The 26,217-nt window shown below is 36.8% G+C and overlaps 1 protein-coding gene across 1 annotated transcript in view; it reads right to left on the bottom strand.

Annotated features, from left to right (window-relative positions):
* The window catches only part of RSRC1 (arginine and serine rich coiled-coil 1), a 402,099-nt gene that overhangs the window by 52,787 nt on the left and 323,095 nt on the right, over positions 1-26,217 (bottom strand). The window contains exon 7 of the mRNA XM_072727251.1: positions 24,009-24,077. Coding sequence (XP_072583352.1) covers positions 24,009-24,077 — 69 coding nt within the window. The remainder of the gene's footprint in view (positions 1-24,008; positions 24,078-26,217) is intronic.

Here is a 26,217-nt window from a genome sequence, read left to right as displayed (position 1 = left end):
ATGTCATCTTAGGTTCAGCGCTGCCTTCAGCTGGGGTATGACCCTGGAGACCCGGGATCGAGTCCCACGTCGGGCTCCCTGCATGGAGCCTGCTTCTCCCTCGGCCTGTGTCTCTGACATGCTCTCTCCCTGTGTCTCTCATGGATGAATAAATAAATTTAAAAAAATAAATGTCATCTTATTATCGCTATTTTCTAAAGATACTATATAAAAAACAACATCCCTCTCCCAACCTATCTTTCAACATGCTCTACTGTTCTCCCTACCGCTTATCACCTTTTCTTTTCTTTTTTTTTAAGGTTTTATTTATTCCTGAGAGACACAGAGAGAGGCAGAGACACAGGCAGAGGGAGGGAGAGGCAGGCTTCCTGCAGGGAGCCGATATGGAACTCAATCCTGGGACCCCGGGGTCATGCCCTGAGCCCAAGGCAGACAATCACTGAGCCACCCAGCTGCCCCGTATCACCTTTTCATATATTCTGTATTAACTAACTTGCTCATTATCTGTCTCTCCCCACTAGAATGTGCTCTGTGTTTTGTTTTCTCCCATAGCCCAGGACTAGAACAGTGCCTGGCATATAGCAGGTGGTTCAGTAAACACTCATGGAATAAATGAATGACTAACAATGGTAATAAACAGTATGAGAAGGAGTCTATCTCACTGTAGTTTGAATTTGCACTGAGGCTGCAAAATAAAGAACTAAATAATCTCTTGTTATATGAAAAAGTATAAATGGGGATAAGCACTCAGTTGAGTTTTCTTTCACTAACTGGCTGCCATAACCACAGTACGTGTACGTGTACATTTCTTGTTCTCTGGTCTGCTTTATTGGTCCAACTGGTTTTCAGGCAGTTCTACCTTCAGGTGAACAACATCAATTTTGATGCTTGCTGTGCCCAAATCATCGATTATATGCGAGACCTCTGAGCACCTTGCCACTCCTGAGGAATATGAATCCTTTGAAGAACTAAGAGCAAAATCAGAAAGTATCTCCATACTTCAGTTCATGCCAGCCAAGGAGCAATATACATATTCTAGTGAAGAATTCCTAAATAAAGTCTATATTTGGAAAACAGATTGTCATTCAAACCACTGACGTAGTATTTTCTCAACAAAAATACCAGCGCATTTAAAAAAAAACTGTGTGTAACTACAGGGAAGGCGCTTCGATGGTGCAGGAGCAGCGGGCCCTCAGCTCGCCCCGTCCCTCCAGCGCAGCCGGGTGGCCATCGGTCCATCCCGAAGGGCCAAGAAGCCAATCAGAAGTCAGAGGGGACAAAGTCCGCAGGCCTACCAGTAGAGAAGCCAGCAGCTTGGGGCAGTCCTGGGGGCTGTAACCACACGCCGCGCAGGGAGGGAGCCTGTCGGGGGCACCACAGAACTTTCCAGGCAGCAGAGCACGAGAGTGGAGCTTGTCGAGCTCGGTGGCAGGGGGATAAGCCGGCGCACAGGTGTGCACAGGTGAGCACAGGTGTGTACAGGTGGGCACAGGTGAGCACAGGTGCCACAGGTGCTCGGGGCCAGCAGGGCAGAGTCCCGGGAGTGACCACGCGGTCCGAGGACCCCTGCGAGATCAGGTGGCCCTTGGGGGGGGGTGGTGCGCACCGGTCCAGGCGCCGAGCAGGGGGCTGGCTGGGCCGGGCCTTCTGGGGCCACCACCTCCTGGGACGAGCCCTGCCCCGCAGGACAGTGCGGCCGCCACACCAGGGGAGTCACTAGAATTTAAAGTTTGGAAACTCAGGTGCCCGGGATAAAAAGCTGGGACACGGGCCAGGTGAGGGCAGCGTTCAGATGGAGGCGGGGCCAGGCAGGGGTGACTGCTCCTGGGTGACGGTTCACTGGACGGGGGTGGGGGGGCTTTCGCTCAGGGGGGAAGGGACGGATGCAGACTCATCTCATCCTTCAGCGCTAGAAGCCGTGGGGGCCAGTGGAGGCCAGAACAGCTCACCCCAGGCCCCCGCCCCCACCGGGGCATTTCCACTGGAACAAGCCTGAAAATCCGCGCAGCAGAACCCTCCCCTAGAAGGGCAGCGCCAGCACCAAGGCTACTGAGCAGAGAACCGCGAGGCTCAGCTCTAGGGGAAATGGGATATAGCTCACTTTTTACTTTTATTCTTTATTTTATTATTTTTCCCATTTATTTTCTATTTTTCTCAGTTCCTTTAAAATTTTTTTTATTTTTCATTTTCATTTATTGTATTACATATTTTACATTTTTGCTTATTTTCATTATGTATTTTTGTATTTGGGGATCTAGATTTTTTTTAACAAGCAGACCAAAACACATCTAAGATCTAGGTTTTTTGGTTTTTATTCGTCTTAAGATTTTATTTGACAGAGAAAAAGAGAGCACAAGCAGGGGGAGCAGCAGGAAGAGGGAGAGGGAGAAGCAGGCTCCCCGTGGAGCAGGGAGCCCCACACAGGGCTTAACCCCGGGACGTTGCAGCTAAAGGCAGATGCCCAATTGCCAGAGCCACCCAGGTGCTCCAATTTTTCTTCTTTCTTTTCTGAACAAAATGATGAGACAGAGAAATTCACCCAAAAAGAACCGGAAGTAGGATTCACGATTAGGGATTTAATCAATACAGATATAAAATGTCTGAACCGGAATTTAAAACAATACTAGGATACTAGCTGGCCTTGAAAAACAGCATAGAAGACACTAGGGAATCCCTTACTGCAGATAAAAGAACCAAAATCTAGTCAGGCCAAAATTAAAAATGCTATAACCAAGATGCAAACACACATGGAGCCCATAAAAATGAGGATGGATGGGGGATCCCTGGGTGGCTGAGCGGTTCGGCGCCTGCCTTCAGCCCAGAGCATGATCCTGGGGTCCCGGGATTGAGTCCCACATCGGGCTCCCTGCATGGAGCCTGCTTCTCCCTCTGCCTGGGTCTCTGCCTCTCTCTCTCTTTCTCTCTCTCTCTCTCGTGAATAAATAAAATCTAAAAAAAAAAAAAAAAAAAAAAAAAAAAAGGATGAAACAAAGGAGTGAATCAATGATACAGAAGATAGAATTATGTAAAATAATGAAGCTGACAGGAGAGGGAAAGAAAGGTAATGGACCACAAAGGTAGGCCTAGGGAACTCAGTGACTTATTAAAACAAAATAACATTCATATCATAGGAGTCCCAGAAAATGAAGAGAGAGAAAAAGGGGCAGAAGATTTATTTGAACAAATTATAGCTGAAAACTTCCCTAAGCCGGGGAAGGACACAGACATCAAAATCCAAGAAGCACAGAGAACTCCCATTAAATTCAACAAAAGCCAACCACTGCCAGGGCATATCATAGTCAAATTCATATAATACACAGACAAGGAAACAACCCTGAAAGCAGCAAGAGAAAAAAAAAGTCCTTAATCTAAAAGGGAAGACAGATCAGGTTTACAACAAATCTGTCTACCAAAACTTGGCAGGCCAGAAAGGAGTGGAAGGAAATATTCAACATGCTGAATTGGAAAAATATGCAGCCAAGAATTCTTTATCCAGCAAAGCTGTCATTCAGAATAGAAGGAGAGTTAAGATTTTCCAAACAAAAACTAAGGAAGTTCCTGACCACTAAACCAGCCTTGCAGGAAACTTTAAGGGGGCTCTTTGGGTGGAGGAAAAAAACACAAAAAACACAAAAGCAACAAAGACTAGAAAGGACCAGAGAACATCACCAGAAATATCAACTCCACAGGTAACACAATGGACTAAATTCGTATCTTTCAAGAATCCTTCTGAATGTAAATGGACTAAAGACTCCAAAAGACACAGGGTATCAGAATGGATTAAAAAAACAAGAGCCATCTATAAGCTGCCTACAAGAGACTCAGTTTAGATCTAAAGACACCTGCAGATGGAAAGTGAGGGGCTGGAAAACTATCTATCATGCTAATGGACGTCAAAGGAACGCCAGAGTAGCCATACTTCTATCAGACAAACTAGATTTTAAACCAAAGACTGTAACAGAAGATGAAGAAGGGCATTATATCATAAGTAAGGGGTCTATCCATCAAGAAGATCTAACAATTGTAAATATTTATGCCCTCAACTTGGGAGCACCCAAATATATCAATCAATTAATAGACCTCACGAAACTCATTGATGGGGCACCTGAGAGGCTCAGTCCATTAAGTAAGTGTCCTACTCTTGATTTCAGCTCAGGTCACGATCTCAAGCCCTGCATCAGGCTCCATGCCCAGCTGAAGATTTTCTTTCTCCCTCTCCCTCTGCCCCTCCCTGCCACACATGCTCTCTCACTCTCACTCTCTCTCACAAAAAAAAAAAAAAAAGTCACTGATATTAATATAATGATAATAGAGAGTTTTAACACCCCACTTACAGCAATGGACAGATCATCTAAGCTGGAAAATCAACAAGGAAACAATGACTCTGAATGACACACTGGACCAGATGGACTTCACAGATTATTCAGAACATTCCTAAAGCAGCAGGGTACATATTCTTCTCAAGGGCACATGGAACATTCTCTAGGACAGAGCACTACTTTGAAGAAATAACCTATTTTCTCTATTTTATATCTAGAGGATAGTTCTAAATCTTTACAAATTTAAAAAAAAGTTAGACTGGGCAATTTGATGGTTATTAAAATACTGAAAAGCATTACGTTTCAGCACCGAGTGGATCTAACTTCAGGGTAATATTTTCATTGTTCTATTAATCAAACAAACAAAACAACTGAAGAGTCTCCTGCTAGGGCAGAGTCAGTTATTAAACACTGTCCAGAAGCAAATACTGTCCATTACAAGGATTGTTTCAGAGTTAACTAAACATTATTTTCTCAATTATAAAATGAGATTAATACTTCCTACCTCACAGAATTGAGAAGAGTACGTAACATACACTTGCGAAAGTTCACTGAAAATCATAAAATACTATGCAAATAAAAGGAAGAGCTATTATTATTATTCCCTCTCTGGCCTAAATTATCCCTCTTTCCACCACAGTTGGTTTATAGCTCTGGAAGTACAAATTCTCTAAGATTACATCAAGGAAACCTCTTTATGAACAAGTGGAATGACTTTCCACGTATGTATTAGCAGGGGCTTGTATGGGTATGGCACTAAGGCCTCACATCTGTATTGCTTCTTATTACCGAACTACATATCTCTGAAAAAATATGCTTCTACCAGTGTAAACATCCCATAACAGAGAAATGCATAAGTTTAGTCATAGTATACCTATAAGTATGGAATACTATGCAACCATTCAGGTGTTCTCAAAGCTCTTCATAACATGAGAAAATAGCTATGGATACCACCAACCAGTGAAAAATGCAGACTACAAAATTATACGTACCTGGGGGTTGAAAAAAGTGAAATGGATTTGTAGAGTGGGAGGTGGGGCAAGGTGTGTTTATACTCCATTTTTACTATGTAAAAAAGTGGAGACCTAGAGAATGTGGCCTCTTATCTCTTGTAATACACAGCTGATAAATTAAACTAACATTGTAGTGCTGTGTGATCGTACAACAAACAAACATTAGGAGGATATACTAAAATGTAGCCAGAAGTTCTCTCTCCGGATGGTAGGATTATGTGTATTTATTTCCCTCGTTACACTTTTTATATACTGTTTGCATTTTCTACAATAGACTCATATTATTTTTTAAATAAAATTATATTTAAAAGAATGACTCTAGGCAAAACAAAATGCAATATACAAAGTCTTAACAAACAAATTTTCACAATAGATCCCCAGTAGTGTATCAATTCCCCATTAAAAAAAAATAACAGATTAAAATCTGGCAATTTAAATCTTGTTATCTTTATGCTTCTAACCTCCAAAAAATATATATGAACATAAACTAGTTTGGGGGAGGCAATGGAGAGGATAAAATCACTTTCAAAAGAGATACCATCATAGGACAGCACAGTGGAAGATCATATGCTATAGTGATTAGACCTTGGGCTCTGGCATTAAAACTGTACTCAAATATTGGCCATACCAATTTAATAGCTGTGTGACTTACAGTATCACTGCCGCTAGCATAAAGTTGGAATGCCCCTTTTACTTTAGAGGACATATATTTTAAACAACTTGGCTAGGAAGAAAACCCCTTCTTTTTTATTTTCTTTCTTTTCAAAAGTCCACTCACCAAATCTGGATTTTCATTTCTGAGATAATGTTATTTTAAAATTTTCATGCACAGAAAAAACTGAATGTAGACTGGCTCCTAACACATTATTACATGAATTCAGGCCACTTCCATAATCTGGATTCAAGTTCATGATCTAAATCATCACGAAGACACATTTGGCTCAGTTATCAATTTCCCACTAACATGAGTTCCATCAGCAGTTTTGTGTTAGACAAAGGTGATAAAGAGGAAGGTCCTTCTGATCTAGCTTAATAAACTCTAACTAAAGATGTGAAGAAATATATCACCTATATATCTAATGTTCAATTTATAAGCTGTAAATTTTACATTAACTACAAACTTACCAGATAATTATATCCTAAGAACATATACCATTCTCTAAAAGTTCACAAGGAAATGATTAATACTCAGTTAAGAATTATTTATTGAGTTCACATGGGATGGCAATTTAAAGAAATAGTTACTTCTAATTTTGAATGGCTTAACTTCGTTTTATATTACAATAGTGATTTATCTTAAAATTTTGCCTTAAGAAAACTCCAATAATGTGGGCAGCAATTTACTATCTTCAGTTTAACTGGAGCAAAAGCATTTGGCAAAATCATAGGCAAAAGCAGAACATATTCTCAAGCTCTGTATTTAAGGCATGAGAGTGATTTGGGTAAGGGAGAAATGTGAGAGAAACCTATTTCGGAGCATGTTTTCAAATGGAGAATCATAAAACAAAACAAAACAAAAAAAACCCAAATTGAGAATCATGACCCATTAATGTGTGGCTTTTGTTTTGTTTGAAGATGCAATGTAATCAGGAAAAAAACCCAGAGTGGATAAGTGTTTTCTGTAATTATTTTCATGACAATATGTACATGTTACATGTACATATGCATATGTCTTGGGTTGCACAGTATATTTCTTAACGTGTATTGCATATATAAAAAATACTGGACAGATGGTGCTATAGAGAAAAGCTGAAAGGCTGCAGAAAGGAGATTATTTTTCCAACACAAAGTTATTTCAAATTTTTTAGGAAGAGAAGCTTCAAAGTATATGCTAGTCAGTAGCATTTCTGCCACAATGTTCTCAAAAAGATAGTGAATGAATAGAAAGCAATCTCAATCTGGAATTACAAAACAACCAGGATTTAAAAATCAACTTGATTTGAAAAAAGTCATCTATGAATGTGATAGGCAGAAATAAACATTGGGTAAAACTAAATATAATAAATATTACTTGGGATATCTAGAATGGTATTGTCATACAAAATTTTTCTTTTTCATGGATCTACTTTTTGGTGCTTACTTAATGATACTTTGCAGAGTATATTTCCTATTCTTTATTTACACAAACAGGTATTTTCATCATTTCACATGAGCCACCCAAATATGGCACCCTCCTGAAATTTCTTAGTATGTTTTGGCTCTGAAGACTAATAAGCGTATGTATTATTAGTATGGTGCTTACTCTGTCTTGGTCAGCAGCACTAGAGCAAGGCTTGGTCCAAATTACAAATAATATCAACTGTAGCAGTTGGACAGGATTCAACAAGATGACTGAATCCTCTACTTTACTGTCATTCCAACAATTTCTCTCATTCCCAGTGTCTTTGTTGCAGCCTCTTACAGCATAGGAATGTCTGACCCAAACCTTGAGCACACTGCTGACTTGCCTTGACTGGCAACACCCTGAGACTAGATCTGTTTTAATCATAAAGTACATAAAGAGTTCTTCGACTCACAAAGCAAAAGGCTTGGTAACACATTGCCTCTTTGGGCTAGAACTAGCATTTCACATATTTCCCTTGGAGGAAGTCTTTTTTTTTTTTTTCAAATATTTTATTTATTTATTCATGAGAGATACAGAGAGGGAGGGAGAGAGAAGCACAGTCACAGGCAGAGGGAGAAGCAGGCTCCATGCAGGGAGCCAGATGTGGGACTCGATCCCAGGACTCCAGGATCACGCCCTGGGCCAAAGACAGGCACGAAACTGCTGAGCCACCCAAGGACTTCCCCCTCCTTGGAGGAAGTCTTATTTCATGGCTTCCTATCTTCTAAGCTTGGGTTCTAATGTGACATTAACTCAAATCCTCTCTCTGCCTTAATTTCTGCTTGGTTTTCCAATCTAGGATTATGATTCTTTTTTTTTTTTTTTAAAGATTTTTTTTTTTTTTTTTATGATAGTCACACACACAGAGAGAGAGACAGAGAGAGAGAGAGAGAGAGGGAGGGGCAAAGACATAGGCAGAGGGAGAAGCAGGCTCCATGCACCGGGAGCCCGACGTGGGATTCGATCCCAGGTCTCCAGGATCGCGCCCTGGGCCAAAGGCAGGCGCCAAACCGCTGCGCCACCCAGGGATCCCTAGGATTATGATTCTTATATTACATCAGTTTCTTGAACTTCAGGTCTTCTCTGATATAATCTAAATTTTAGTTCTACCTCAATCCCACTTGCTCTATGCAATGCCTAATAATCAGTTTAACAGGAAATAATTCTTCTTTTTCTTGACATCAGAGATGAGCTCATTGGGTCTTAATGACCATCTTGGATTAATAATAGTTTATAATAAGGTGGAAATATCCAGAATTCAGCAGATTATGATTTTAGAAAAATTCAGTTTTCTCTATTCCAGAACGGTGGTTAGTCATCTAATCATACTAAATTTGCACAAATAATCAGGCCTTACATAAACTATTTTCACAATATTCTCCATTCTATTTCTTAATTTTACACCAAGTAAATTAAGTTTAAACAGCTTTAATTTAGAAAGTATTTTATCAGTTATATCAATCCTCTAATTTTCCACTGTCAGTTAGTAACATAAAATAAAGAATAAAGAACACCATGTGATACCAGCAAAAAAAAAAAAATAAACTTACAAATACACTTTCAAGAAAGGCCAATTACAGTAAAAATGGTCACATAAATATATTTCTAATACCATAAAGAAATACGGCTGATTTTCTGTAAGACTTTTTAGTATTAGAATTCTTCTTGGATGCCCATTCTGAAGAGCAAGATTAAAGGTTCTTAGTCTGCCAGTAAGTCTAAAAGTATGTTTTGGGAAATAAAATGTTTTTAGGATAAAATATTCTATTTAGAAACTAGGTCTGACTTCATTATTTATAATACATATTGATTAACATATAATCAATAATTTAATATCCTTAAAATATTTATCCCTGAATATGTTATAGCCATACATCTTCTGGCTAAAGGCAGATTATAAGGTGTGCTATAGGAGATAAACATTTATACCCTTGGATTTTAATCATATTTCTTTTATAGAACTAATAATTTGCTATAGTGAACATATTCTGACATCATTAAACTTATTAATAAGACTTGAGCCTTACTAAAGTTAACAATTATGAATTACAAGAATTATTTGAATTTCATCTGTTTTCTGTTGACAGGTAATTACTATTTCCAGATACTGATACTATGATCAAGGCAGAGTGTTTTCACTTAGGCTAAGCCATCATCATCTTTTATAAATAGAACCTGATTCATGTACTTGCTAATTTGTTTTCCTGATGTGAACACTGGCCTGTGTTTGATCTTTAGCAAATAGATGTATCTCCTTATTTCTGCTAAAAATTAAATGTAAGATAACTTGACAGGTAGATAATGTTGCCAGCTTATACAACTCAACATCAGTTTTCTCCTTGATAAACAAGCGTAGGCCTCTTAAACATAGTGTAAAAGCAGGCTTTAACTCTAACCATTCTATTGATCTTTGCCACACTGTTTCATTTCTCTGAGAAGATGGTGAAGTGCAGTGTAAGACTTTGCATGATACTAGCTGATTCATCTTCAGCTTCTGATTCCATAGACAGAAATCATATATGCACCAGAGGAATCCTTTTTGCAACATAGTTTGCTTTAAAGTCGCTCTTGTAGTGGCTCTTCTAAAATTAGAAGGTATGGGTGTAGAGTTTTGAAAGACTGATTTTTATTTTTATTTTTTTGAAAGACTGATTTTTATTTTTTTTTTAAAGATTTTATTTATTTACTCATGAAAGACAAAGAGAGAGACAGGCAGAGACACAGGCAGAGGGAGAAGCAGGCTCCATGCAGGGAGCCCGATGCGGGACTCGATCCCAGGTCTCCGGGATCACGCCCTGGGCCGAAGGTGGTACTAAACTGCTGAGCCACCCGGGCTGCCCGAAAGACTGATTTTTAAATTTAAGTATTATAAAATTACAATTCTTGGCTTTCTTTCAAACTAATACTTACAAAGCAAAATATAGTTTTTAGATCAATTGGATAAAGGTCTTACTGTCTTAGTAAATAGACAAACATCTTTTGTGCAGATGGTATGTCACCATCAAGATCAAGAACTGGACTTAAGAAGAAGCTGAACTTGTTGGATAACTGTCAGAATGAACAGGTGGATAAAGTCACTTATTTTTTTGTGGTATTACTCCCCTTCATATAATGAAACTGACACACAAAAGGTGATTCGTGGAAACTTTTAAAGAAAAAAAAAAGTTGCAATTTACCAAGTAATAATTGTGACCTACAGACTTTTGGGCATTTTTCTCATTATTTAGTGAGAAACCTCATCAAAATGACTTTCACTGAGAATGTTACCAACTGTTTACCCTTCAGATCAAATGTCACCGTTAGGCCAAGGAGTAACATCAGTGGCATAAGATGTCACTCCTTTTTAATCTCTCTTTTTAAACAAGTGACTTGGTATCCATCTACGAACAGAAGCCCCTTATGAGAGTTGTGGGATGCAGCACCATATGCCAAGGGGCCTGGAAGGAGTCTTGCCCACTTGTGCATGTGGTAAGAGGCAGACAACTTGGTACGGAGCGCGAAACGAACAGGAGCTGGCAAACGTACACGAACCCTCTCTCAGCCACACTGGGGAAACCACTGAGGGCTGACTTGAGCAGAAACACATGAATGAGAGAGAGCAGAAGTCAACTTTCCCAAGGAAGACTTCAGGATGCCAATGGAGAAAATAAAAACAAAAACAAGTAAGTCTGGATGCACTGGAGACAGAAGAATAGTTTTGCCACTGTTGGGTCCCCCAAGGCAACACTGCATGGAGCTGAACCACCAGCAGGAGGGGCCTCTCTGGTGGAGGAAAAGGAGAGCAGGGAGTGAGTGCTGGGCTTCTCCATCTGTGTGGGATGCTGCTGGAGAAATTTGCTTCTCTTCAGCAGAACCTGGAGTACTGAGGTGGGAACTCTGACTGCAGGGAGGGATGGAGGGAAAACAGAAAAAACATCAGGGGGCATCAACATGGATGCAGCTCTGGATCACTACAGAGCGGTGGTGATCCTCTGGATCAGGATTTCAGCCGGAAGTCTGTTCATGAGCCTCTGTGGAGCACTCACTTGAGGATACCCCTACCAGGCCCATGGGCACCACCAATGCTACAAGTGCTAATCCCCCACCTCCTCTACCCAATTTGCAGCTGGCTCTTATGCATGCTTCCAAGTGTGGCAGCAAGAGTGAACTTCAGTAAATGGTAAACAGAATACTCTCACAAAAACAGACCAGGGGAAAAGAGAAACCACAAAAACGAGCCACCTTCTAGAAATCAAGGTAATGGTAGCCATGGTGAGTTGTAAGAACCAGAGAAGGCATAAAAGCTTAATAATTTGGCCATAAGAGAGAACAAGAAGTGTGGAACAGGTGCATCCAAGGAAGGTCAGAGAAAATCCCAGATATACCAGGACCAACAACTAGTACTTCCCACCTAACGGCAAACAGTGAAGATTTGAGGAGGTGTCTGCTATTTCATATACAAAAGCAGTAGCACAAAACTCAAGGAACATGAAAAATCGGTGAGACATGTTATCACCCAGAGTTACCAATAATCCTCCAATAACTGAATTCAAAGGCATGGAATTTTGTGATCTAGCTGATCAATTCCAAATAGCCATTCTGACGAAACTCCACAAGCTACAAGAAAGGAGACAAAGACAATTCAGTGAATCCAGAAAAATATTACATGAACAAAATGAAAAATTTAAGAAAGAGACAGAAATCATAAAAGAGAACCAAACAAATTCTAGAGCTGAAGAAGTCAATGAATGACATGAAAAAAATGCAACAGAGAGCATTTGTTTCAGAATAGACCAAATGGAAGACAGAATAAGTGAGGGCTTAGGAACTCTGAAATAATTCAAATAGAGAACAAAGAGTAAAATAAAAGAGTGAAGAAAGCTCACCTGATCAATAAGACCCCATCAAATGTACAAATATTAGAATAACTGGGATTCCAGAAGAAGAGAGGGAGAAGCCAGAAAGTTTAAAGAAACAATAGCTGAGAACTTCCCAAACCCGTGGAGAGACTTGCACATTCACGTTCATGAAGCAAACAGATCAGCCTATTGTCTCAAAGACATATTACAATTAAACTATCAAAAATCAAAGATAGAGAACTCTAAAAGCAACCAGAGGGAAAAAGATTGTGACCTACAAAGGAACCCCCAACAGGCTATCAGGGGATTTCTTAGCCAAAACCCTACATAGGCTAGGACAGAGTAGAATGACATATTCAAAGTATTGAAAGAAAAAAAAAAGGCCAGCCAACAATATTCTATACATCAAAGTTATACTTTAGATGTGAAGGAGACAGAAAGACCTGGCCATACAAACAAAAGTTAAGGTAGTTCATGACCCTTAGACCCCCCTGAAGGAAATGTGGAAACTTCCTCAAGCTGAAAAAAAGATGTTAATTAGTGACATGCAAACATATGAAAATATACAACCCACCAATAAATACACAGTCAGATTTAGGAAACCCAAATTCTTTAAAAGGATGGTGTGTTTAATCACTTAACTATAGTATAAAGGTTAAAAGAAAACCAGTATTAAAAACAACTAGCTTCAATAGTTTGTTAGCAAACATACAATATAAAAGGAGGTCAATTGTGGGGCAGCTGGGTGGCTCAGTTCTAAGTGTCTGACTCTTGATTTCAGCTGGTCATGATCTCAGGGTCATGGGATCAAGCCCCACGATGGGCTTTGTGCTCAGCAGGAAGGCTGCTTGAGGCTCGCTCTCTTCCTCTCCCTCTGCACCACACCCTTTCTTTCAAATAAATTAATAAACATACAAATATATATATATTTTTTAAAAGAGACAAATTGTGACATCAAAAATATAAAAGAGAGAAGTAGAAGGGTGACATCAAAAATATAAAAGGAAGAACTAAAAGGGCTGAGCTTTTATATGTGATCGAAGTTAACTTGCTATCAGCTTAAAACAGACTATTTTATCTATAAGATGTTTTATGTAAGCTTCACGGTAACCACAAAGCAAAAACCTAGGGCAGATTCACAAAAGATAAAGAAAGGAGAAACAGAGCAAACCACCCTGGAAAATCACAGAGGAAAAAGAAACAATGCAACTACAAAACAGCCAGAAAGCAACTGATAACAATGGCATTAGTAAGTCCTTACATATCAATCTAGGTATCCCTTGCTGTTTGAAAGTTCAAGTTCGCACTATGCCACTTCACTTTTACAAAGAACTATGTTAGTACCTATTTTCGCTAACCAAAAGAAATCTAAAGAGGATTTTTGCTTTTATGAAAAAAAGGCAAAAAGCAAAAATAGCACTCTGTGTTTTACAGTGAGGTACTGTAGAGGCAGCATGTACCCCAAGAATGGCACTGCCAAGATCCTTCCCCAGGAACTATACTCTGCATTTTAGCACGGAGAGCCATAGCTTTGAACTATGCCTGTGAACATCTGTGCTTTATCTCAATTGACTTTGTGTGTCTATTAGCAAGATGTGTCCTAAAGTATCAGAAAAGATGTTTTGTTTTGTTTTGTTTTTTTTAAGTCTGAGAATGCTCAAAAAATTTCCCATGTATATTAATGGTAACTGCTTTGCTTTACACCATTTTGGCTTGTGAAAGATTTCATAGGAACAACCTACTTACAGATAGCAGGAGAAATCTGTAATTACTCTAAATATAAATGTATTGAATTCACCAATCAAAAAGTACAAGTGGTTGGATAGAGTAAAAAAAAAGGCACAACTATATAGTGTCTACAAGAGATTCACTTCAGAATTAAGGACACACACAGACTCAAAGTGAAAGGACAGAAAAAGATATTTCATGTAAGTGTAAACCAAAAGAAAGCACAAGTAGCTGTACTTATACCAGACAAAACAGACTTTAAGCCAAAAATAGTAGTAAGAAACAAGGAAGGTCATTATAAAACGGTAAACAGGTCAATTCATCAAGACGATATAACAATCATGAATATATATGAAAGACATATATGGTCTTGGCAGTGATTTTTGGATATAACATTCAAAGTATAAACAAAAGCTAAAATCAATAAGTGGGACTACCTAAAACTCAAAAGCTTCTACACAGCATAAATCATCAACAAAATAAAAAGGCAGCCCACAGAATGAGAAAAAATATTTGCAAACCATGTATTGCATAAGTGCTAAATATCCAAAATATATAAATAAAGAACTCATACAACTCAATAAAAGAAAAACAATGTGACTTAAAAATGGGCAGAGGAACTCAACAGACACTTTTCCAAAGAAGACATCCAGATGGTCAACAGGTATGTTAAGATGTTCAACATCACTTACATTAGGGAAATGCAAATCAAAACCACAGTGAAACACCCCTTCGCACCTGTTGGAATGGCTATCATCAAAAAGGCAAGAGATGGCAAATGCTGATGAGGTTATGGAGAAAAGGGAACCCCTGTATACTGTTGGATGGAATGTAAATTGGTATAACCACTTTGGAAAACGGTACAAAAGTTCCTTAAAAATTTAAAAATAGAACTACGATATGATGCAGCAATTCCACCTGTAGGCATTTATCTGAAGAAAACAAAAACTAATTCAATAAGATAACTCTACTCCCTTGTTCATTGCAGCATTATTTTCAATAGCCAAGATATGGGAAACAACCAAAATATCCATCAGCAGATGAATGGATAAAGATGTGATGTGTATACACACACACACACACACACACACAGGGACATTAATAAAGTATCATTCAGAGAAAGAAGGAAATCCTTCTATGATCAAAAAGTCTGATTCAAAATATTTAAGGTACAGAAATATATGCCTCCTTTTATCCCTATGAATAATGTATAATGCTTACTTTATACCCTATTCCCCGAACACAATTTATTATTTCACATATCTCTACTATCAAATAGATAGTAGATGCAACAAAATGTTTATATTGTCTGTGTTTCTAGCCAGTGGGATGAACTAGGTTTCATTTTTTTCATTCATATTTCTTTTAGTGAAGGGTTGGCTGGTGACAATTTTCCTGTTTTTGCTTATATTTACTGCAACTTCTTTTTAAAAATAAAAAAATATTTCTTGAAATATGCTCAACATACAAGTTACATTAATTTCTGGTATACAAAATAGTGATTCCACATTGCACCTTCATTCTTGAAGGATATTTTTGCTGGGTTTAGAACTGTAAGTTTGCATTATTTTCTTTCATGAATTTAAAGGTGTCATTCTACCAGGTATTGGCTCAAGCATGCCTTCCTAAATCTTCCGTTCAGAAATCAGCTCTGGTCTGATATTTGCTACTTTGAATGTAATCTATTTTTCTCTACTGTTTTAAGATATTTTGTCTTTGGCTTTTATAACTTTTAATGTAACGTGTCTAGGTGAGGTTACATCCTATGTATCTGGTTTGGAGTTTGTAGCATTTCATTAGTTTGTAGCGTGATGTCTTTTAACTGTTTTTGGAAAATTCTCAGCCATTTCCTGTCCAATACTGCTTATCCTAAGTCTCTTTTTTTCTGGGACTTCAAGTATAGACACTAAATCTTTTCATTTTATCCCTTAGGTCCTTTACTTGTACTTTCCACCTGTACTTTCCCTGTACTTTTACCTGTAATTGTTTTTCGGTGCTTCATTCAAGATGTTTCCTTCTAAGCTTTCAGTTCTCCAAATCTTTTTCCTGCTCTACGGAGTTGGACCTTAAGCCTTCATTAAGTTCTTGATTTTGGTTAATGCATTTTTCAGTTCAATATTTTCTTTAAAATTTTTAAGTTTCCAACTATGACCAGGAATTTTCAGTATTGTTTTCTATTTTCATGAACAAATAAGCAGAGTAACACTAAAATTTGCATCTAACAACTCCATTATCTTGATCCTCTGTAAATCTGTTCCTACTGACTGTTGTTTCTCTTATCTTCTTCTTCTTTCTCATGGTTCTTCATCTTGTCTTGTTTTCTCATATGCCTGGTTATTTTTATTTTTAAATTTTCTTAATTTTTATTTTTTTAAAGATTTATTCATTCGAGAGAGAAAGGGAGAAAAGCATGAGCAGGGGGGAGGGGCAGAAGGAGAAGCAGACTTCCTGCTGAGGGAGCCCAACATGGGACTTGATCCCAGGATCCCGGGATCATGAACTGAGCTGAAGGCAGATGCTTAACCAACTGAGCGATGCAGGCGCCCTGCCTGGGTATTTTAATGGATGTCACACAGAAGCAGCTGTAAAGAGAATTTGGGCTAATGCTCCCTTCTTCCAGAAAGGATTTATATCTGCTTTGTTAACTGGATAGATGAACCAGCAATCTTGAATGATCTTATTTCAATCAGGAATTGAGATGATTCAAACCTGGGCTTCAGTCCCTAGAGGTGCCTATTTCTGGTTCATCTTTACTTTTAGGGAATAATCTGTTAAGATCTCAACCTAAAGCCTGATGGTTTTATCAGTCTTCCTTTCCTTTCCTGGCCCTGAATTCTAGTTTTTATCCCCATAGCTCCAAGAGTCTCTCAAAAGTGTTACCCAGATTCTTAGTCCTTCAGTGACCTCTTTAAGAATTGGCAGACAGATGATACTACTGGAATCATCTCTAGGGGAAAACTGGCTCCAAATGTTGAGCTTACCATTTTTTCCTGGAACTGAGACCCATACTTCTCCACTGCCTCAATAACTCTTTGATGACTTCAAACATATGTCTTAATGCTTTGACCAGCTTTTCTATCTGTTTTCAGAAGGAGGGTGAGATCAAACAAGCTAGTTCCACCATATATCTTCATCCCATAAATTCTGATAAGTGATTTTATACTTTCAACTGTGATTTCCTTTTTTTTTAACCTATGAATCACTGAGGAGTGATTTTTAAAAAATTAATAAAGTATTTTTAAAATTAATAATAAAATAGCAGCATTTGGTGAAGTCTATAAAATGGTTTCATATCTACTCTATCACAACTACATTCTTAGATGGTAGATGACTTGTTATCATCACTTTTATTTATCAACAGACAGGAAACTGGGCTTAAAGGGACCTCTTATGGTTACACAGAGGATGAGAAAACACTAATCCCTATTTGATCTTATTGTATTTTCATGTTTATTTCCTGTCTTCCCCCTCCAGAATATATACTCTTTGAGTATAGGGGCCTTGACTTCCTTATTCACTGCTCTATTTATATGGCTTAGAATAGTACCCAGCATGTGCTGGTCAGTATATTTTTTGAATTGTTTAAAGTTACAAGAAAGAATGAATGGGGTGCCTGAGTGGCTCTGTCGGTTGAACATCTGACTGTTGGTTTTGGTTCAGGTCATGATATCATGGGTCATGACTGAGTCCTGGAATGGCATCTGTGCTCAGTGGGGAGTCTCCTTGAAGATTCTCTCCCTCTGCTCCTCCCCTCACTCATGTACACCCCCACATGTGCTCTCGCGCTCTCTCTCCCCAATAAATAAATCTTAAAAAAAAAAGAATGAATGATATGAGTTTGATCACTATGCTCTTTTGTGTTATAATTCTTAGTAAAAATATTTTATATTTATGCAGTACTTGTAGTCATTGCTAATAATTTTAGGCTGATTTGGTCATCTTCCTCACTTTAGAGTCACAGTGAAGTTTAGGGACTTATTCAATCACAGAGCCAGTAAATGGTAGAGCTGGCACTCTGCATCTCATTCTCTTCCTTCAGCTAGAATAAGGTAGGGCTATTTCCACCAGGTACAGCTGACTTCAGAACTGTACACCTGTAGGCATTCACTATGTATGTCAGCTTTCCAATGTTTAATTTATAATGGAAATATCTGATTGAAAAGAAAGCTGTAGCCCTTAGTTGGTCTTGCAATTTGTGTAGAGAACAGAAAATATTTAAATTAGTAAGGAAATACATGATGGCCGGCCACTGGAGGCCTAACAATGGTTAAACAGAGATCAGAGTATCTGTATTCCATACACATGAACACCTTACTGAAAATAAATAAAATGTGATCTAAACTGGCTTCTAAGTCCATATAGAGCACAGCTGAATGCATCTGAAGCAAAAAACATTATTAGTGAGCTATCGGGAAATGAAGCATCCTTTTCTTTGTTAAAAAGTTAGTTAAAAATGAATTAGCACACATTTATTGGCAGAATTAAAACTGAGGAAAAAATAGCTGATGCTCTGTAATATGACAGATAACATACAAAAGAAAGGTTAAAAATGTTTAAAATCAAGATCCTGCAGACACGGAATCAAGGGGACTATAAAGGACAAATCACAGCTGAGGGAAATAGGACAGATGGCTAGGCTAAATAACTAGATATTTGTTCTTGAGTGATTTTTGACTAAATAAAAAACTTGAAGAAAAAATATGGAATAAAGCAATGCATTCAACCTAAGCAGATTAACTTTCTTTTTAAACAAAACAGCTTTCTAACATTAGAGCTAATGTGTTAAAAGACTATACAGATATTTTACAAAACACTGCATTATGAAAGATGTGGAACTGTTAAATCTGATACATGGGAACAGAAATTTCCTTAAAAAGGGTATTTTAAAACCACCTAATAAAGTGAGATAAGAGTGGGGAATGCTTTCAAATGTTTAAATCTACGAAGGAAAAAAAATACTGCATATTATAACGGGTAGCCAATTAAGGATGAAGGCTTTTAAGAAAGGACAATCCCTATTTCCATCTTACCTATTTACATCAACATGCCAACAGAATAAACAGTGACTCCCAAATGATACTCCTGCACCTGCTCTTTACCCTTCTAACTTCACTCCAACGTTCTTATAAAGGATCTCTTCTTACAAAGAAGGAATAAGGGATGTCTCAGAGTCCCCAACACTCCTCTTCTTCTCTGGTCTTAGGTAAGGAACCGCTGGGGAAAGAAAAAAGGGATTACAACAGCTCCCTCCCTGAGTGCAGTAAGACCTGGTATTAAGTGTGCTTTATGCTCGGGACCTTAAAACACTGGGAGAGCCAGGACCTCTGAGAAAGGTGCCTGAGATATGACATGCTTAGGTCTGGCTCTGGTCCAGGTTCTGAAGGTGGTGTGAACTTGACAAGTGGGTGTTCTTACATAAACCAGCCATTCACTAGGGAGGAAAGCAGAGAAATTATTAGGAAAAGGACATGGACACCTACACAAAATGTCCTTCTGACTAGAGTATCTCGCCTGTTGGGTGTCCCAGAAACCAGTGAGGAAACCTAATACGGGTCCAGATCTATCTAACGACACAAAAAAATACAGAAAAGAAATGCTTATGGGCAAGATTCAGAGAAGAGGGCAGAGGATAGAAGAAGAGGGAATTAAATCATATTATATTTGATCATAAAGGCTATGATTCATGTTTAAAGAAGGGGAATGTGTATTGCAATCATACTGCCCGGGTCTGTGTACTGGCTTTATTACTCACCAGCCACAGAGCAACTCTCTGTGCCCTAGTTTCCTATCCTCCCGATAGTATGGGGATAATAACAGCACACACGTCAAAGAATTAATGAGGATTAAGAGGTTAAAATATGTGAAATACTTAGAATATTGCCTGTGATTCCTTCTTCCTTTCAGCTACTTGCACTTTTTATCCCCACCTTTGCCAAAGGATTGACAAGACTAAAAAAAATGAAATTAGGCTAATTGGTTTTACTTCTTGTCAATTACGTATGGCAGATATTCATATTGTGTTCATATTGTCATTGTCCACCATTTCCATAAATAATTTACATTGGGTTCCCTAACATTTTTGGAAAGAAAATATTTGAAGTAGAAAACTAACAGATGGGTAGAGCTGCTTTGAATAAACACAAGGGGAAAAGGAATTCGAAAGCTGCTATACCTATGGCACAAATAAGAAATTCATATTAGAGAGAAGTCAAAATACAACAGAAGACTATTATCTTATAAATGGACTTATTTATTTTTATTAAAGATTTTATTTATTTATTCATGAGAGACACAGAGAGAGAGAGAGAGACACAGAGAGAGAGAGGGAGAGAGAGGCAGAGACATAGGCAGAGGGAGAAGCAGGCTCCATGCAGGGAGGCCGATGTGGGACTCGATCCTGGGTCTCCAGGATCACACCCTGAGCCAGGGGCAGGTGCTCAACCGCTGAGCTACCCAGGTGTCCCTTTATAAATGGATTTAAAACATAACTAAAACCCTAAAATAAATACTATATTAAATATAAAAATAAAGAAAACCTAAGAAGTTTTGCTAAAGCATGCAATTATACAAAAAACCTACCAAGGATAAAAGTTGAAATGACTTATAATTACATATAGTCAGAACATTTTCAAACACATACAAAGAAAAAGAGAAGCTGAAGTCAAGCATTTATTATATCAAAGAATAAGGAAGAAAGCAGAACTGAAAGATTTAATGTTATTCATTTTTCCTAAGATATAATCCAGGAAAAAAGTACTTGTTTTTTAAGAAGGAAACTATAAACCTAAACTTTAAATATTCAGCTGACTTTTACTAAAGAATGTAACTTTTACATAATTTAACTTAAATGGAAAGTTAGAGAGTAAATGGTTCAAGAAAGAAGATCCATACCAATGTACTAGTAATAGTCAATGAGTGGAAACTCAACAGAGCTGTGTAAAGACCATGAAGACCACTCCGGGCTCCCACTGTTTAAAGGGTAGAAGGCAAAATAGTTACCCTGGACAAGTTTTGGTGAGTAGCCTGACTTTATTGGCTATGATACTTGCAAACATAGTTATGATACTGATTTAAGAAGACTCAAAGGAAAGGACTGCATAATAGTCAGAATGTATTTGCAAGGCACAGATCTTGCTATGCTAATACAAGAGCTTTTTTGAGGTAACAGAGAATGGCTAAAAGGAGCTGGGCAGATAACATTTATCTACATTTTAACAATGCTTTCAATCCTGTGCTGCATATCAGCGTGCTGAGAAATTAAAGAGATGAATTGTATAAATGATGTGACAGAATGAATTACTAGTGGCTTATAGATTGGAAATATAGGATTATTACTCTTTCAGACGCAGAAATATATACACATACAGATGTATCTCAGGTTTCAGTTTGTAGCTAATTATATGAAATAAAATAAATGCAGCTTATACATTAATCATGTTCAAGAAGGGTTAATTTGATTGCACTCAAGTATCTAGATAACACATAAGAAAACAATTTTGGAAGCAAACAAGAACAAAGAATGAAATCAGTGTCACATAGGTTCTTTATCAGAATTTTTCTTCAACATTTGTGTTAATATTCCTATGACTTTTGTATGCACATAATATTCAATGAGCTTAGGTAAGGACTTGATAAATCCATTAGCAAATATTGATAGATTTTTGAAGTTCCTTGTTTTCTCTTTGAATTGCTGCGATTCTTTAGAGAAATAGCCTAATGGATGAGGTCTTATCTTAGAAAAGAGACATAACAAAGTTGGGTTATACTTTCAGTGAGGTTATTTAAAATCAATTACAAGCTTAAGATAAGTCATTTAAGCATGGATTTGAAAGAACAAAGGGTAAACTGGTCATTCATTCATTCATTCATTCCATAATTAAGGAACAGTATTTTTTATGTGCTAGGCATCCTGGATACTAAATCCTCCATAATCCTAGAGTTTATACCCTTGCCAGGATGACAGACTTATAAAGATGCTAATTAAAACAGCTATAATTAGAGGGATGTCCTTTTCAAACACTTCTCAGGTACTGAAATGAAAAAGGTTATTGTATATCACAGACTAAGTGCAAGGTCAGTTTGACTTCCTGAATGTCTAAAGGAAAGAAATACTTTCAAAGGAATTGTAATAGAATGTCCCAGTATCTGTAGTTACTTAAGACATTCTTAGTAAAATATCTTTAAAAATATGTGTAGAGGTGATTTAGTGAAAAAAAAAAAAAGGAGACTATTATAAATATCAATTATTGCTATGTAAATGAAGGGTTCCAAAGTACTTAAAATGCTTGTTTTACTAGCACAAGCATTCATATTATCTGTTTTTCATAATAATAAATCACCTAGCAATTTCAATATCTGTGGTTACCACATCAGCGCCATACTTTTTTTAACTGCTCATGACTCCAATTAAGATTTGAATTAATGAGATTAGACTAATAACTATTAGAACATATATTCACTCTGTTGGTTGGTAATAAGTACCACACTTGTAATTTACAGTACCACAATGTTTTATAAGGACTATTATGTTATTAATTAGTTACATTGATCAGAATACCACTTAACATAGCAGTACTAAATATTATAATTTGCTTAGGCTACTTTGCATCTAGTATTCTATCTATTTTTTCTATGGGTGACGATAAACATCATTGAAATCAGATAGATCGTTTCCACTAACAATGCCAAAATGTGCACTTCAGAACGTCAAAGAAGAGAATTCTTGCCATAGGAATTCACTTGTTTTCTCACTATGCCATAAAATTAGTTGATCTAAGACAAAAGCATAACGTCAGGACTTACAGGGGTCAAACGGTACGAAAACTATCCATTCGTATAAATCAGTCCACATTTAATTTGAATCTACTTATTTGTAGGGCTCTGTCACCTGAACCTAGTTTTTGTTGTTGGTTTTTACCTAGTTGTTGGTTTTTACTTGCTTTGGGGCCTTGGCTCTAACAGAATACTGCTTTTAGGCATTCCAAAACACAAACATTTTAGGTTTGATAGGATCCCAGCCTCAACTGTTAAGTTGGGAGGGATTTTTTTTTTCTGGTTGTTCCAGTAAAAGATATGTACTAAGATAAAAATTACAATTTTCAGATTTAGACAAGAGCACTCAAAGCCAATATCTGGAACATATCAGGCTTTAATTCTTGAAACCTCACAGAGGAAATAGTTACTCTGCTAATTAGCCAGTGAAGTGACATGATTGCCAGTCCACGTGGATCATCAACTTAACTCACTGAGAAAGACTTGCCTGGATCTTGCTTTAAGCACTGTATTTACGACAGTATAGCTAAAGCCTCTGCGACGAAAAATGTAAAATATTCACTCACATAAATCATAGCAAACTAAAGGGGAAATAAAAATTTGTTAGGGGAGATAAAAATGTATTAGATTTTTTTGTGTAATATTTTTGGGTGGTGGCTTCAATGTTTTCAACAGAAAATATTTAACCTACAGAAATTCTGACATGAATTTCTTAATTTGAATTATGGTAATTTCTGACACTTTATTGCTACCTTTTAACAGCTTTTTAAAATATTGTTGAGAAGGGGACTTTTCTTCCTTATTGTTAAAATGTTTCAAAATGTACACATAAATTCCATCCATTTCTATAACCGATTTTGATAATTTGTTAACTTAGAGTTAAAAGTCAGAAGGAAACAAACCAGCACCAGATCTACTTCATAATTTTTCCCCAAAATACATACTAGGATGCTTATAAACTAATCTTATGCTAGCAAACATTACTTAGCATCCAAGACACTGAATATAGCATGATATTATGTCAGAGTTTAGGTTCATGAAGTAGCATGAGGTATCCCCCAAGACATTTGATTATAATCTATGGTTTTCCCAGGGAATGAAGACAATCACACCAAATAGTGATTTGACATTTGATTATAATCTATGGTTTTCCCAGGGAATGAAGACAATCACACCAAATAGTGATTCCCCAACAGAATGACTGCTTTGAAGCAAAATGAACACATGACTTTACCTTCCTCCTTTCTTCTCTTTGCTTCTTCTTCATTTCTTTCTTTTGCTTTCAATGCTTCATCAGCTTTTGCTGAAACAAAAACAACGCAATTTCTGTTATTTTGTCTGTATCATAAAACATTGAAAATATTGGGGAAAGGGAAAAGAAATCCATTGCATATTTCTTGTGACATAAACAAGAAACCAAAATGGCTGAAAATGTTTAATATATCTTTTACATATATTCAGAATCTTTAAAGCTTAGTTCAAGATAATCTCTGTACAAAAAAAGAAAATTAATTTAAGCAACATAAAGTTTAAATGATGGTATATGAATTGGGAATACCTGTTGGTCATTAAAAGTCATCTATTTTAAACTTTGGAGGAAAGTTCTTAAGCTACAATTCACATTTTAAATATAAGAAGCTTGTAATATCTTTGGAACAGTATCAAATTAGGTAGCATATTATTTTTTTTCATTGCATATCAGAGTAGCAGTTCTTTATTCATGTTATGACAGCATTTGGTAAAAAGAATCTTTTTCCCTCTAGAAACCTCTTCCCTTATTACTTAATTATCTACTAGTTGCTCAACTGCAGGGGTTTTCAAACACTTTACTACAGATGTTAAAGAAGATTAAAAATATACAGCACAGTAACAAGGGACTATCAATATACTCTGTAAATTAATTAAATTTCTGTTCTAGCACATCATTTATTCCAAAGCATTAATGTCTCAAAGGAGCGATTCTCCTTTATTGCCAGCTCACTGCCTGATGAGTGAACTAAGTGAAAATAAGTCTCTAATAGCATTATAGTTGATGAAATATTAAGTTAAAAAAGTATTGCCTCGTCAAAAGAGAAAGAATCAAACTGTGCCAGCATTAAACTTTAGATGAGCCTTTATTATAATAACAGCAATGTAAACTGTGATTTAAAAAATAAACACGCTCTTCAGTTATTTTTTTTTTTTTGCTGCATATATTTTTCCTATGTAAAATCAACATATTCTTTAGAAGTATAAAACCTGGCTTTAAAAGAGGAATTAAAAAAATGCCACATATATAACTATTTTTCTTCAAAGTCTTGTTTTTCTTCACCATCAATATTGACACTTTCTTAAAACATAAAACTTATATAATAGTACTGTGAAGTGCTATATCCAATTACATAGACATCTGTTTCCATTTACAAGCTTTAATACGTACTTAGACTGCATTTAAAGTCATGAAATATTAAAACTTTTATGCCACTCTGTATCATTGCAAGAATCTATTAAATTAGATAATAAAAACAAACCACCAGTAACTCTAAAGACTTTTACTTCATTTACACTTTATTCTCCCTGGTAGAAGGACAAGGATAATAGAAATTCCATTTAAATTCAATTTTGGTTATATGTGTAATTGTAGATATACCCCTTGAGTCATGTAAAATGCTCAGCTTATGTTTCTTTCAAATTATCCCGCTCAGATTCACATTCTACTCCTTACAACCATCTTCAATATGTATTAGCCGAGCTCATTAGACTGAAATTTAATAATGCAAACATCAGGTGGATTTCAAGAACCTCCATTAACAACGTAAGATGGATTGCTTATATATAGCTCTTGGGCCAACTGGGCACAATTTAAATTCAATAAACTACCCTGCCTAAATCTGATTTATCTATTTCACTATGCCAGTTTGTCCTTTCTTACTGATTTGTTGCTATACATGGACAATTCATTGGAATATTGTTTTATATATTTTTTTTAAACTGCAAATGGCTCTTGTGCTGTGGTTAAATATTTTATGTAATGGAGCTTCATGCTGTCAATCAAGATTTCCAAGTGTGTGTGCATGTGTATATAAATAAAAAACACCCCTTTGAATTATGTCAAAATAGCATAGATAACAATTAATTTAAAAAGCACACATTTGAAAATTTTATCAAAAATCAACATGCTCTCTACAACGAATCTGAATGAATTCACTCAAAGAAAATTCATTTATTAAATGGAGTCATTCGGATAAATCCCTCATCGATTACTAAGGGAATTTGGAAGAAACTTGTTTTCCTTTCCAATTGCTTTCTGATATTATTTAAATGTATGTAGAGTCATTTATACATGATTTCGTTCATCCTATAATTTTTTATATTCTCTAAAAAATGGCAATCCCAATTTATAGATGGGGATATGAATCTTATTAGATGTACCACAAAATTTGATATCAAAGAACACTACTGGT

Source organism: Vulpes vulpes, chromosome 11 (assembly GCF_048418805.1).
Source record: "Vulpes vulpes isolate BD-2025 chromosome 11, VulVul3, whole genome shotgun sequence".
NCBI lineage: Eukaryota > Metazoa > Chordata > Mammalia > Carnivora > Canidae > Vulpes > Vulpes vulpes.
Note: the sequence above shows the minus strand (reverse complement) of the source record. Positions and strands in the feature narration are given on the sequence as shown.